We start from the raw sequence: 12,691 nt of genomic DNA, 5'->3' as shown, positions 1-12,691 counted from the left end.
CAGTGTGCATTACTTTGCAGTTAAACATTGAATTTAATCTGCCCTTTTGTTACCCAGTCATCCAGTTTTGTGAGATCCCTTTGTAACTCCTCACAGTCTGCTTTGGACTTCACTATTGAATACTTTTGTTTTGTCTGTGTATTTTGCCATATCACGGTTCACTTCCTTTCCCAATCACTTCTGAATATGTTGAACAGCACTTGTCCCAGTACAGACCCCATTGTTCCCCTCTCTCCATTGTGAAAACTGACCTACTCCTATTCTTACCCTGTGTCTCCTATCTTTTAAGCAATTATTGATCCATGAGAGGACCATCCCTCTTATCTCAGCACTGCTTAGTTTGCTTAAGAGCCTTTGGTGCGGGACCTTGTCAAAGGCTTTCTAAAAGTCCACATACATTATATCCACTCGATCACCCTGGTCCACATGCTTGACAACACACTCAAACAATTCTAGTAGATTGGTGAGGTATTGTTTCCCTTTACACAAGCCGTGTTGACTCTTCCCCAAGTGTTCATCTATGTATCATCATTTTGTTCTTTACTGTAGTTTCAACCAATTTTTCTGGTACTGAAGTTAGGCTTACTAGCCTGTAGTTACCAGGATCACTACTGGAGATATTTTTAAAAATCAGCCTTACATTAGCTACCCTCCAGACATCTGCTACAGAGGCAGATTTAAGTGATAGGTAACATACCACTTAGTCGTTCTGCCATTTCATATTTAAGTTCCTTCAGAACTCTTGGATGAATATTTGCTGCTCTCTAAGTCCTGGTCACTTATCAATTCAATTTGTTCCAAAACCTCCTTCTATTGACACCTCAATTTGGGACAGTTCTTCAGATTAGTCACCTAAAACGAAGGCTTGGATGTGGGGGAGACCCCCACATCCTCTAGAATGGAAACCAATACAGAGAATTCATTTAGCTTCTCCGCAATGGCTTTGTCTTCCTTGAGTGCTTTCTGTAGCAGCTAGATCGTACGGTGGTAGGCTTCCCGTGTACTTAATTTTGTTTTAATCTTAGTTTTGTGGCTTTAGCTCTTCACATTTTTTCTTTGCCTGCCTAATTATACCTTTACACTTGACTTGCCAGATGTTATGCTCCTATTTTCCTCACTAAGATTCAATTTCCAATTTTTAAAGGATGCCTTTTTTGCTTGTAACACCTCCTTTACCTTGATTAGCCATGGTGATTTTTTTTTTGTTCTCTTACTGGTTTTTGTTGTTGTATTATTATTTAAGGGTATACATTTAGTTTGAGCCTCTGTGTTTTTAAACAGTCTCCATGCAGTTTGCAGGCACTTCACCCTTGTAACTATTCCTTCTAATTTCCATTTAACTAGCCTCTTCATTTTTGTGTAGTTTCCCTTTTTGAAGTTAAATATTACTGTGGTGCATTTCTTTGGCATTCTCCTCCCCCCGATGTTAAATTTAATTACATTATGGTCACTGTTACTGAGCAGTTCAGCTATATTCACCTTTGGGACCAAATCCTGTGATCCACTTAGGACTAAATTAAGAATTGCCTCTCCCCTTGTGGGTTCCAGAACTAGCTGCTCCAAGAAGCAGTCGTTTATGGAGTCTTGAAATTTTCTCTCTGGATCCTGTCCTGAGGTGATATACCCAGTCAATCTGAGGATAGTTGAAATCCCCCCATTATTAGTAGCAGTATTGTGTTTTCTGCTTTTGTAGCCTCTAATCTACCTGAGCATTTCACAATCACGATCATTAGGTGGCTGGTAGGATATTCCTACTGCTATACTTTTATTGTTCAAGCATGGAATTTCTATCTGTAAGCAGAGTCAGGATGAGCTCTGCCCTGACATCTGGTGGTGAGTCATGGTGGGTTGTGGAAAAGAACTTCAGGGGCTGATCTCATTTGCATAGGCACCCCCCCTGCCTAGATGGTCACTTTGGCTGCTGTAGGAGCCCCAGTTTCTCTGTTATTGGGGCAGGAATCAACTATTATCCTGATTATATGAATCAAGGACAGTGGGACTCACCATCAACTAAGCAGCACTCGCTAGGCAAGGGTCATGGGTTCCAAAACCCAGTGAATAGAGAGAGGCTGGGGATAGATATTAATACCTGGTAGTATGGGTCTTCAGGTGAGGGCCTTACATGCTAATTGCACTTTCTCCTCTCTCCACTGTGGAATATCGGAGCTAATTTTGATTCTATGAGGAATCTAGTTACAGGCTACTGAGCTGAATTCACTTTGGGCCGATGGTGCACCCTACTACAAGCTGAAATCACAAAAGAGCTAAACTTACTAAGAGCTGAAATCACTGAGTGTTGTGTTAAGTAGTGGGAGAGCCTGAAGATATATTGCAGAGCAGTTTGCGGGACAGCTGGCAGAGCAGAGCAGCTCGCGGGACAGCTGGCAGAGCAGAGCAGCTCGCGGGACAGCTGGAATGGTTCGTGGGACGGCTGGCAGAGCAGAGCGGCTGGTGGAGCGGAGCAGTTGGTGGGATGCCTGGAGCAGCTCATGGGGGTGGCTGGCTGGCAGAGCGGAGCGATTCGTGGGACGGCTGGTGGAGCGGAGCCCCATAGAGAGGTGGGGCAATCGGCTTTGGACCACGTAAGGTGCCCCTTAACCCGCCCCCATCTCCACCCAGGTTGGGAGGTAAAACTCTGCAGATAAACTTTCAAACTCTGGGGCTGCACTGACCAGGGACAGAGACTTTTGGGACTTTTGGTTTGCTGGACTCAAGAACCAAAGGGAAAGGACAAGGCCCAATTTGCTTGGGGTGGGTTTTTTTGCTCATGGATTGTGTTAGGAATCCTGTTGGTGGTGTTTCCCCAACATAATGCCACATTGTTTCTCTCTGTTATTAAAAGGCTTTGCTACACTCAGACTCTGTGCTTGTGACAGGGGAAGTATTGCCTCTTGGAGGCACCCAGCGGGGGTGCTATATATTTGTCCCAGGTCACTGGGTGGGGGGTCAAGCTGGTTTTGCATTGTGTTATTGGAATGGAACCCCTAAATACTGAACCTGGCCTTTGTTGCTGCCAACTCTGACGGGCAGAAGGGTTACATATCCATAGAGATTCTATGGTACAGATTGATTTAAGATTTTTACTTTGACTATGCCTTCTGTCAGATATAGCACCACTCCCTCACCAGTTTGACCTACTCTTCCATTCCTGTATATTTTGTACCTGGGTATTATCCTGGGCCATTGATCATTCTCATTCCACCAAGTTTCCACACTGCCTGTTACATTAATATCCTCATTAACGTCAGGCACTCTAATTCCCACAGCCGAGTGCTGTGTGTAAAGCAGAGCTGTGTCACTAGTAAGCTGTGGTATGCAGTTCTTTTGGGAACAGGGATTTGGAAATTCTGTGAGTGCCCAGGGGATCCAGGACTTCTCCAAGGACATATTCTGTGGACTTGGGGGCTGAGGTGTGCCTATCACTAACATCTAAAGAGCAAGTGGGGCCTGTGTAGGCCTGGAAGGCCGAGCTTGCGTTGCCAGGGGCTGGTGGTGTTGACTAACTGACCCATGCCAGGAACAAACAAGACTTCCTCACACTATGGGTGGGTGGTAGCGAGGTGCCTCACAATCCTGGCTATCCCCAAGAAGCACTGTAGACCCCCAGTCACCCAGCTCTTCAGGAACAGTGGGAAGGGCTCAAGCAATGTAACTTCTCCTCTGCTATTTTCACTTTACTGAAAATAAAGTAATTATTTACAATTAGACCTGTAGCTGTGCCTAGTCCATGCACTCTTTTGTTGTAGGGAGTCCTTATACATACCTGATGGAAGGAGAGACCCTGTACCACTACCCCTTTCTCTGGGTCCTCCCTGATTGCTAGAGGGCCCTTCGGCTCCAGGAGGTCATGAATCTGCTCATTGTACACCTAGAACAAGGAATCAAGAGTAAACATCCTAAACAGTGACCCTAGGAAGCTAGGTGCAGGAGGTGAGAGGAAGGTCTTTGCATGGAGGGAGCTAGACCGTATAATAGATTACAACAGGAGCAAAGAGAGTGGAGTTCAAACAGGTCAGACAAGTTCTTCCTAGGGAGGAAGGGCTGATTCTCTGGAAAGGCTTTACACAAGTTCCATCAAGGAAGAGTTCTGCAACACCATATATGCAAGCACCTAGTCCCAAGGACAGCGTTAAGACCGTTACAAGGACTTTATCCCATGTCACTGCCCTTTTAAGAGCATAGTGCTTCACAAACACTAATCTCATAGTTTTCACAAACATAGAATCTCATAGTGCTTCACAAACACTAAGCCTCACAAACCGCACACCCCTTAATCATCCTTGCGAGGCAGAGAAGTGTTGCCATATTACAGAGGCACAGAGAAGTGAATCAGCATATTCAAGTTCACATAAGCAGTTGTAGAGCTAGGGACAAAACCCTGTTTACAGGTCACCTGAGAGTTCAAACTGGGGATTTTAGATAGCTTCCTTGTTGGAGCAGAATCTGGGTGTAGACACAATACACTGTGTTGGACTCAGTAAAGGCTTAGGGAGAAGGGAATACACAAGTGAAAATTTCCCTCCCTAATGGGTAAAGGCAAGCACAGGAGGGTCATTGTAGAGTGTCTGTGGTGCAGTGAGAGGATGCCAAAAAGCAAGTGGGAAAAATAGAGACAGAACTTCTTTCCCACCCCAGGACCAGCTGGACTAGTCAGTGGCATAGTGCTATGGAATCTCAGCAGCTTGCTGGCACCATACTGAACCTGAGGGAATGGAGACACGTAATCCTAACTACCGCCCCCTGACACCTCTTCTTCAAGGTGGTAGCAGATGGAAGGGGGTAGCGTCAGACACCCGGGTACCTCCTGGTAGGAGATGAGCACCTCGCAGCTTTTCTCCTCCTTCCTTGCCTCAATCCTTTTATAAAGCTCCACCATGGTGAGGTACATGATGCCTGGACTCTTCTCAGAGCCCAGCATGGTGTAGGTTTTTCCTGCACCTGTTGCACCATAGGCAAACACTGGAAATAGAAAGACAAGACACTAGAAATTCAAAGGCCAGAAAAGACCACTATAATCTAATCTGTCCTCCTATATATAGGCCAAAGAATTTCACCCAATAATTCCTACAACCCCCTCTGGGGTTGAGCCAGGGTCTATTTTTTTTAAAATAAAGGATGCTCTATCTTGATTTAGATTTCAAGTTACAGAGAATCAGCCCCAACCCTAGATAAATTGTTCCAATGGTTAATTACTCTCATTGTTGGAAATTTGCACCTATTGTCTACTCTGCTTTTATGTAGCTTCAGCTTCCAGCCACTGGATTTCATTATGCTTTTTGTCTGCTAGATTAAAGAGCCATCTAATATCAGAAATCTGCTCCCCATTTAGATACTTATAGACATGATCAAGTCATCTCTAACCTTTTCTTTAATAAACTCATAAGATTGAGCTTCCTAAATCTTTCACTATAAAGCAGATTTTCCAGACCTTGACTCAGTCTTGTAGCTCATCTCTGAGCCCTTTGCAATTTTTCAACATCCTTTTAAAAGTGTTGACCTCCGAATAGGACATGGTATTCTAGTGATTTCAGTCTTTCCCCCATTAATAAGATGCTGTAGAAGTACAAAGTATTGTTAAAGGATCTCAAAAATATTTAGCATAAGAAGGGCATGTAAAGAGAGCCAGTCACAGATCTGTGCTCACAACACACCCCAAATAGAGCCTAGGAGTTCTGATGCCCAGTCCCAGGCTCTAACCACGAGACAACTCCCTTCTGTTTTTAGTTCGTTATTACTGCACCAGCATGGCTGACTTGCAGAACTGCACTAATGTCTTCATATCAAAGGGGAGCTCCATGTTTGGTGGGGCCAACAGAAGATGGTAGCAAACCAGACAGTTGCCTGGGGCTCCACACCACAGGGGACCCACATCAAAGGGGCCTCTGTGAAGTTAAGGTGTTCAGCTTCTGCTTCCGCCTCTGGGTGGTGGGGCTCAGGGCCTCGGGCTTCAGCCCTGCATGGCAGGACTTAGGCTTTCTGCCCCGAGCCCCAGCGAGTCTAACACTGTCCCTGCTTGGCAGACCCCCGAAACCTGCTCACGGCCCCCCAGAGGGCCATGGACCCCTGGTTGAGAACCACTGGTCTACAGGAATACAGGACTGACCAGGCCTGATCCGCTATTGAACCAGTCTGGCCTCGGATCCCATCTGAGGCATCAGCTAAGTTATTAAAGTTTAATTGTGTGGACCAAACAGTGGGAAGGTGGCTCTGTTGGGGGAAATCAAATGAAAGAAAAAAAAGAGTGGAAGAGCCTCTTCTATGTGCAGCAGCTTCCTGCAAATTACAGTGCTGGATGTGATAAAAATCCCCCCCCACACACACACTGCAAGGAGTCGGCTCAGGCCCTAAGCAATGGCATTTCACTATGTTCACTGCATACTTAACCCTGTAATGTGTTCAGTTAACTCTGTATAATGAAGCCAAATAAAATGCCACAGCAGGGCTCCTTACCAGAGCAGTTGTACCCATTCAGCACCCCATCCAGGATCTCCTTAGTTGTGTGCTGGAATACTTCCTCCTGTGTAGCACTCTCACCAAACACTTGGTCAAACACAAACTTCAGGTCCTTGCCCTTTCGCTTCGGGGCATCATGCCCCCGGAAGCCTGTAAAAACTCCCGATAGACGGGGTTCCTCGGGGTCAAACACCAACATGCTGTCACCGATCACCTGCACCACAGCGTGACGACTCCCTTCCCGCTCCTGTTGATTCTGGGGCCGTACCCGCACCACCACTGCCACATTGCCCTCTTCCGTGGGCAGAACTGACACCATGATTGCAGAGCAGCTTCAGTCAGTACTGCATCCAAAGAGGGAATAAAAGCCACAGTCAGAAGCAGGACACTGAACACCCATCACTGATCGTTGGATCACACCTTTTCAATGATCCAAAAATCCAGAGGGGCTGGCAAGATGAATGGATCTGAATTAGCAACCACTTAGGGAACAAACTCTCTTCTCAGGGCAATAGACCCCTTTATTTAAAAATACGGGACTGCTGTTTGCCGTATGTTCTTGGCTATCAACCTATTTGCCTCTCACACGCTGTGTAATGCTCTAAATGCCAGATTTACAGTCCAGAGACTAAAGCCTATCTATTTGCAGAAGTACAATATAGGAACCTTGCCTACCCCTACCCCCTCATGCCTCCCATCACCACCACCAGTGCTCAACCTCCTCCGGGGCCGGGGGCAAGGGCAGGGGGAGAGTTCAGTCCTTGGTCTTTCTGCTGTGACTATTGATAAAAAGCCAGTTAGTGCTGCCAACTGCAGTGACATTTTGTTTATATGGTCACCTGTCCAAACACTGGACTGACATCTGCCCAGTTCATTTCATATAAGAGCAGCCATAGTGGGTCAGATCAACGGTCCATCTAGCCTAGTATCCTGTCTTCCAACAGGTTTCAGAGTAACAGCCGTGTTAGTCTGTATTCGTAAAAAGAAAAAAGAAAAGGAGTACTTGTGGCACCTTAGAGACTAACCAGTTTATTTGAGCATGAGCCAACAGTGGCTGGTGCCAGATGCTTCAGAGGAAACGAACAGTGATCGATCCTGTTGTCCAGTCCCAGCTTCTGGCAGTCAATAGCCATTGATGGACCTATCCTCCATGAACTTATCTTTTTTGAACCCAGTTATACTTTTGGCCTTCACAACATCTACAGCAATGAATTCCATAGGTTAACTGCGCACTGTGTTGAAAAAGTGCTTCCTTTGGTTTGTTTTAAACCTGCTGCTTATTAATTTTATCAAGAAACCTCTGTTGGGTTATGTGAAAGGGTAAATATTAGGGTTGTTAAGCAACTAAAAAAGTTAATTGCAATTAAGTGTGCTGTTAATAATAATACCATTTATTAAAATATTTTTGGATGCTTTCTTTATTTTCAAATATATTGATTTCAATTACAACACAAAATACAAAGTGTACAGTGCTCACTTTATATTACTACAAATATTTGCACTGTAAAAAAAAGAAACAGTATTTTTCAATTCACCTAATACAAGTACTGTAGTGCAATCTTTTTATCATGAAAGTTCAACTTACAACTTTTAGAATTATGTACAAAAAATAACTGCATTCAAAAACAAAACAGCATAAAGCTTTAGCACCTACAAGTCCAATCAGTCCCACTTCTTGTTCAAGCCAGTCGCCCAGACAAACAAGTTTGTTTACATTTGCAGAAGATAATGCTGCCTGCTTCTTGTTTACAATGTCACCTGAAAGTGAGAACAGATGTTCACATGGCACTGTTGTAGCTGGTGTCGCAAGATATTTACATGCCAGATGCACTGAAGATTCATATATCCCTTGATGCTTCAACCGCCATTCCAGAGGACATGCGTCCATGCTGATGACAGGTTCTGCTCAATAATGAACTAAAGCAGTGTGGACGACGCATGTTCATTTTCAACATCGTGAGTCAGATGCCACCAGCGGAAGGTTGATATTCTTTTTTGGTGGTTTGGGTTCTGTAGATTCTGCATCAGAGTGTTGCTCTTTTAAGACTTCTGAAAGCATGCTCCACATCTCATCCCTCTCAGATTTTGGAAGGCATTTCAGATTCTTAAATCCTGGGTTGAGTGCTGTGGCTATCTTTAGAAATCTCACATTGGTATCTTCTTTGCATTTTGTCAAATCTGCAGTGAAAGTGTTCTTAAAATGAACATGTGCTGGGTCAGCATCCGAAACTGCTCTAACATGAAATATGTGGCAGAATGTGGGTAAAACAGAGCAGGCGACATACAATTCTCCTCCAAGGAGTTCAGTCACAAATTTAATTAACACTTTTTTTTTTTTAAACTAGCATCATCAGCATGGAAACATGTCCTCTGGAACCATGGCCAAAGAATGAAGAGACACATGAATCTTTAGCGCATCTGACATGTAAATATCTTGCAACGCCGGCTACAACAGTGCCATTTGAATGCCTGTTCTCACTTTCAGGTGACATTGTAATTAAGAAGTGGGCAGCATTATCTCCCGTAAATGTAAACAAACTTGTTTGTCTTAGCGACTGGCTGAACAAGAAGTAGGACTGAGTGGACTAGTAGGCTCTAAAGTTTTACATTGTTTTGTTTTTGAGTGCAGTTACCTAACAAAAAAAAAACAACCCCAAAAAACTACATTTATAAGTTGCACTTTCATGATAAAGAGATTGCATTCCAGTACATGTATGAGGTGAACTGAAAAATACTATCTTGTTTATCATTTTTACAGAGCAAATATTTGTAATAAAAAAATAAAGTGAGCACTGTACACTTTGTATTCTGTGTTGTAATTGAAATAGATACATTTGAAAATGTAGAAAAACATCCAAAAATATTTAAATTTCAATTGGTATTCTATTGTTTAACAGTGCGATTAATTTTTGTAATCACGATTAATTTTTTTGAGTTAATCGTTAGTTAACTGTGATTAATCGACAGACCTAGTAAATATTCTCCACACCATTCATGATTTTATAGACCTTCATCTTAGAAAAGACACTAAGGATATGATAAACAGTCCCAGTCTTTTTAACCTCTCATCCTATGGAAGCCTTTCCATACCCCTAAATCATTTTTGTTGCCCTTCTCTGAACTTTTGCAATTCTAATCTCTCTCTTTTAGGATGGAGTGACCAGAACTGTACGCAGTATTCCATGTGTGGGCATACCGTGGATTTATACAGTGGTACTATGATATCTTCTGTCTTAGTATATCTCTTTCCAAAGGTTAGATAGCTATCATCTGGTGGCTATGTGCTGGTCTCTGCCGACATGAGATAGATTCAAACTAAACCTAGACCAGGGGTGGGCAAACTATGGCCCGCAGGCTGCATCCAGTCCGCCAGCCGTTTTAATCTGGCCCTCGAGCTCCCGTTGGGGAGTGGGGTCTGGGGCTTGCCCCGCTCTGGTGCTCCAGCTGTGAAGCAGGGTTGGGGGCCACTCCGCGCAGCTCCCGGAAGTAGCAGCATGTCCCCACCCCGGCTCTGATGCGTAGGAACAGCCAGGGGGCTCTGCTCCACACGCTGCCTCCACCCCAAGTGCCTCACCCACAGCTCCAATTGGCCAGGAGCCACAGCCAACAGGAGCTGCAGGGGTAGCACCTGCAGACAGGGCAGCAAGCAGCAGAGCTGCCTAGCTACACTAGAGCTGGGACATGCCACTGCTTCTGGGAGCTGCTTGAGGTAAGCGCTGCCTGGAGCCTCCCCCCCACAGCCCAACCCCCTGCCCCAGCCCTGATCCCCTGCCCACCCTCCAAACCCCTCAGTCCCAGCCCAGAGCACCCTCCTACACCCCAAACCCCACATCCCCAGCCCCATCTCAGAGCCTTTGCCCCACCCCACCCCACCCACCCTGCCCCAATCCAGAGCCCCCTCCCACATCCTGAACTCCTCATTTCTGGCCCCACCCCAGAGACCGCACCCCCAGCCAGGGCCCTCACCCCCCCTCCCACACCCCAACCTCGAATTGGTGAGCCTGCCATACAATTTCCATATGCAGACGTGGCCCTCAGGCCAGAAAGTTTCCCACCCCGATCTAGAGGTTAAAGGTCATATATCCTCCTCTTATATTTATTAGTGCAAGGACACCAGAAAAGGGGTCACGAAAGATCCCTTCTGATCCCTATTAGCTTCTCCACAGACACCTTGCAGATCAGCAAAGCCCTTTATTTGGGGCATGAACGATTGTCAGAGTTGTCCCACCCCCACAGATCCTACTAATTTCTGTGGGAGCCGGGGCTATGTGGGGCAGGGAGAATCAGACACACGCTCATTTACCCTGAACGTACCCACTCCAGTAGCGCCATGAACACCAGGTGGCATGTCCTCACCTTCTAAAGAAGAAATTGCAAAGGCAACGGGGATGAACTTGTAATGACCTTTCAAATAATCAGCCCTCCCCCGTTTGGCAACCTTTTAAAAAGCGTGAAAATGAAGTTTAATTGCTTAAAGGTCGCACCCATGTGGCGTGCGCGAACAGGGTAGTTATTTTAAACCTGCTCCCCCCTCCTCGGCGCCCCGTGTTCACACTGACTTATTTAGGAGACGAAGCGGGTAAGGGAGAAACTAGGGCAGCGCCTGCGCCCGGGAGCGAGGGAGGAACGGCGCAGGGCGCCCCCTGCCGCGGGAGCGGCTCCCGGGAAAGGGCTGGAGGTGGGGGGGACCCCCCGGCCCGGCTCGGCCCGGCTTCCAGCCCACGCAGGGTTTGCAGCGCGGTTCAGGGCCCCCCCCGCTGCACACATTGTCCCTGGGCCGGTCTGCGGCCCGGGCTCCGGGGGCGCTGGGCAAAGCGGCCCCCGCCCCGCCCCGCCCCGCCCCGCCCCGGAGCGACCCCCAGGCCCCAGCCGCGGCCCGGCTGCGCCCCTTCGCCCCGGGGAGCCGGGCTGCGGGCGGCCTGAGGCCCCGGGCGGGCGGCTCGGCTCGGGCAGGGCCCAGGGCTCCCCCTGGCGCTCGGGGGCGGCCGTCAAGGAGAGGACCGGCCGCGGCTCTTACCGTGGAACGGGGCCCGCACGACCAGCCGCTTCCGCCTGCCGCCTTTCAAATCACCCGGCAACGCCCGGCCGCTCTCCCCATTGGCCGCCAGCCTCCTTCTGATTGGCTCTGCGCCGCCAGGGGGCGGAGCCCGCTCCCTTCACACAGCCAATAGGAGTGTCCTCAGACGGGGGGGGTTCGCAGGGCCCGCCGGGAGTTGTAGTTCTTTGAGGAAGGGTCCCGCGGACGTACGGCGGCGCCGGGCCCTTGGGGGTCCCGCTCCAGGGGTGCGCCGCGCGTGCGCTGGCTGGGCTGCAGGGCACTGGTCAGGCCCCCTCCGCAGGGCGGATGGGTCCCGTGGCCAGCTCAGCCGCCGCCGCTGCGCAGAGATGGTGGGCACGGCCCTTGCCCTCTGGGGGCCTCAGTTTCCCCACCCGCCGCATGGTAGCGCTGAGCCCAGACGCCCAGGCCCGCAGCGGGGATTGGGGCTAGTAAAGCAGTTGAGCTCCCCCCTGGGAAGGGGCTACCCAGGCAGAGGGAGGGTGCTATGGGGTGGGGTGCGGGCAGCATGGGGGATCTGCAGGGCTGGACACGCAGGGCTGCCCCTAAGCACCAGCAAGGCCAATAACTGCTTGGGCCCCTGTGATTCAATATGTATTACTGGGGTTTATTTTCTTCAGTGCCCGCTGTCGAACGGCTAATATACACCCAGGCTGGGATTGTCAGACCCTCCTATTTGGATGCCTGCGTCTGATTAAAAATCAATGGAAATTTCCCTTCGGAGGCTTTGAAAATCCCAGCTCCACAATATACAACTCTAGGTCATGTGAAAGGGCCAAGGATTTAACATCCCTTAAGAAAGCTGTGGAAATATCCTTTGGGATTGTCACTTTTATTTTGATAGTTCAGGGGTTGGACGGGACTACCAGCCCTTCCGTGGAGGGAGGGCCAGGCAGTTTGTGGGGAGCTGCTGAGGCTTTGTGGGAAGCTGAAACAGAAACGAAGTGGGGGTGAACCCACATGCAGCACAATAGAGAAAACACGGTACATTGGGGTCATAAGGTGGTTCTGCTGTGAAGGTTCACCAGGCCCATCAAAACCAAACAACCAGATTAATCCCTGGAGTAAGCAAATGCTACCACAGTGAAGTCAATGGTTCTGCTTCAGAGCCAGAGGGATTAGAAATACATGATATGTTTGACAGGAGCCCTATCTGCTCTGTATAATCCTTCAGCTGGGGTG

The 12,691-nt window shown here is 47.9% G+C and overlaps 1 protein-coding gene across 1 annotated transcript in view; it reads right to left on the bottom strand.

Moving 5' to 3' along the window:
- The window catches only part of KIF18B (kinesin family member 18B), a 36,131-nt gene extending 24,609 nt beyond the window's left edge, over positions 1–11,522 (bottom strand). Inside the window, exons 1-5 of the mRNA XM_074940519.1 lie at positions 11,471–11,522; positions 10,768–10,812; positions 6,451–6,797; positions 4,802–4,959; positions 3,764–3,868 (exon numbers count right to left, since the gene is read on the bottom strand). Coding sequence (XP_074796620.1) covers positions 3,764–3,868; positions 4,802–4,959; positions 6,451–6,772 — 585 coding nt within the window. The 5' untranslated portion in view covers positions 6,773–6,797; positions 10,768–10,812; positions 11,471–11,522. The remainder of the gene's footprint in view (positions 1–3,763; positions 3,869–4,801; positions 4,960–6,450; positions 6,798–10,767; positions 10,813–11,470) is intronic.
- Between the last annotated feature and the right edge of the window lie 1,169 nt (positions 11,523–12,691).

The sequence above is a fragment of the Natator depressus genome, chromosome 27 (assembly GCF_965152275.1).
Source record: "Natator depressus isolate rNatDep1 chromosome 27, rNatDep2.hap1, whole genome shotgun sequence".
Classification (NCBI taxonomy): Eukaryota; Metazoa; Chordata; order Testudines; family Cheloniidae; genus Natator; species Natator depressus.
This window is presented reverse-complemented; position numbering and strand designations above follow the sequence as displayed.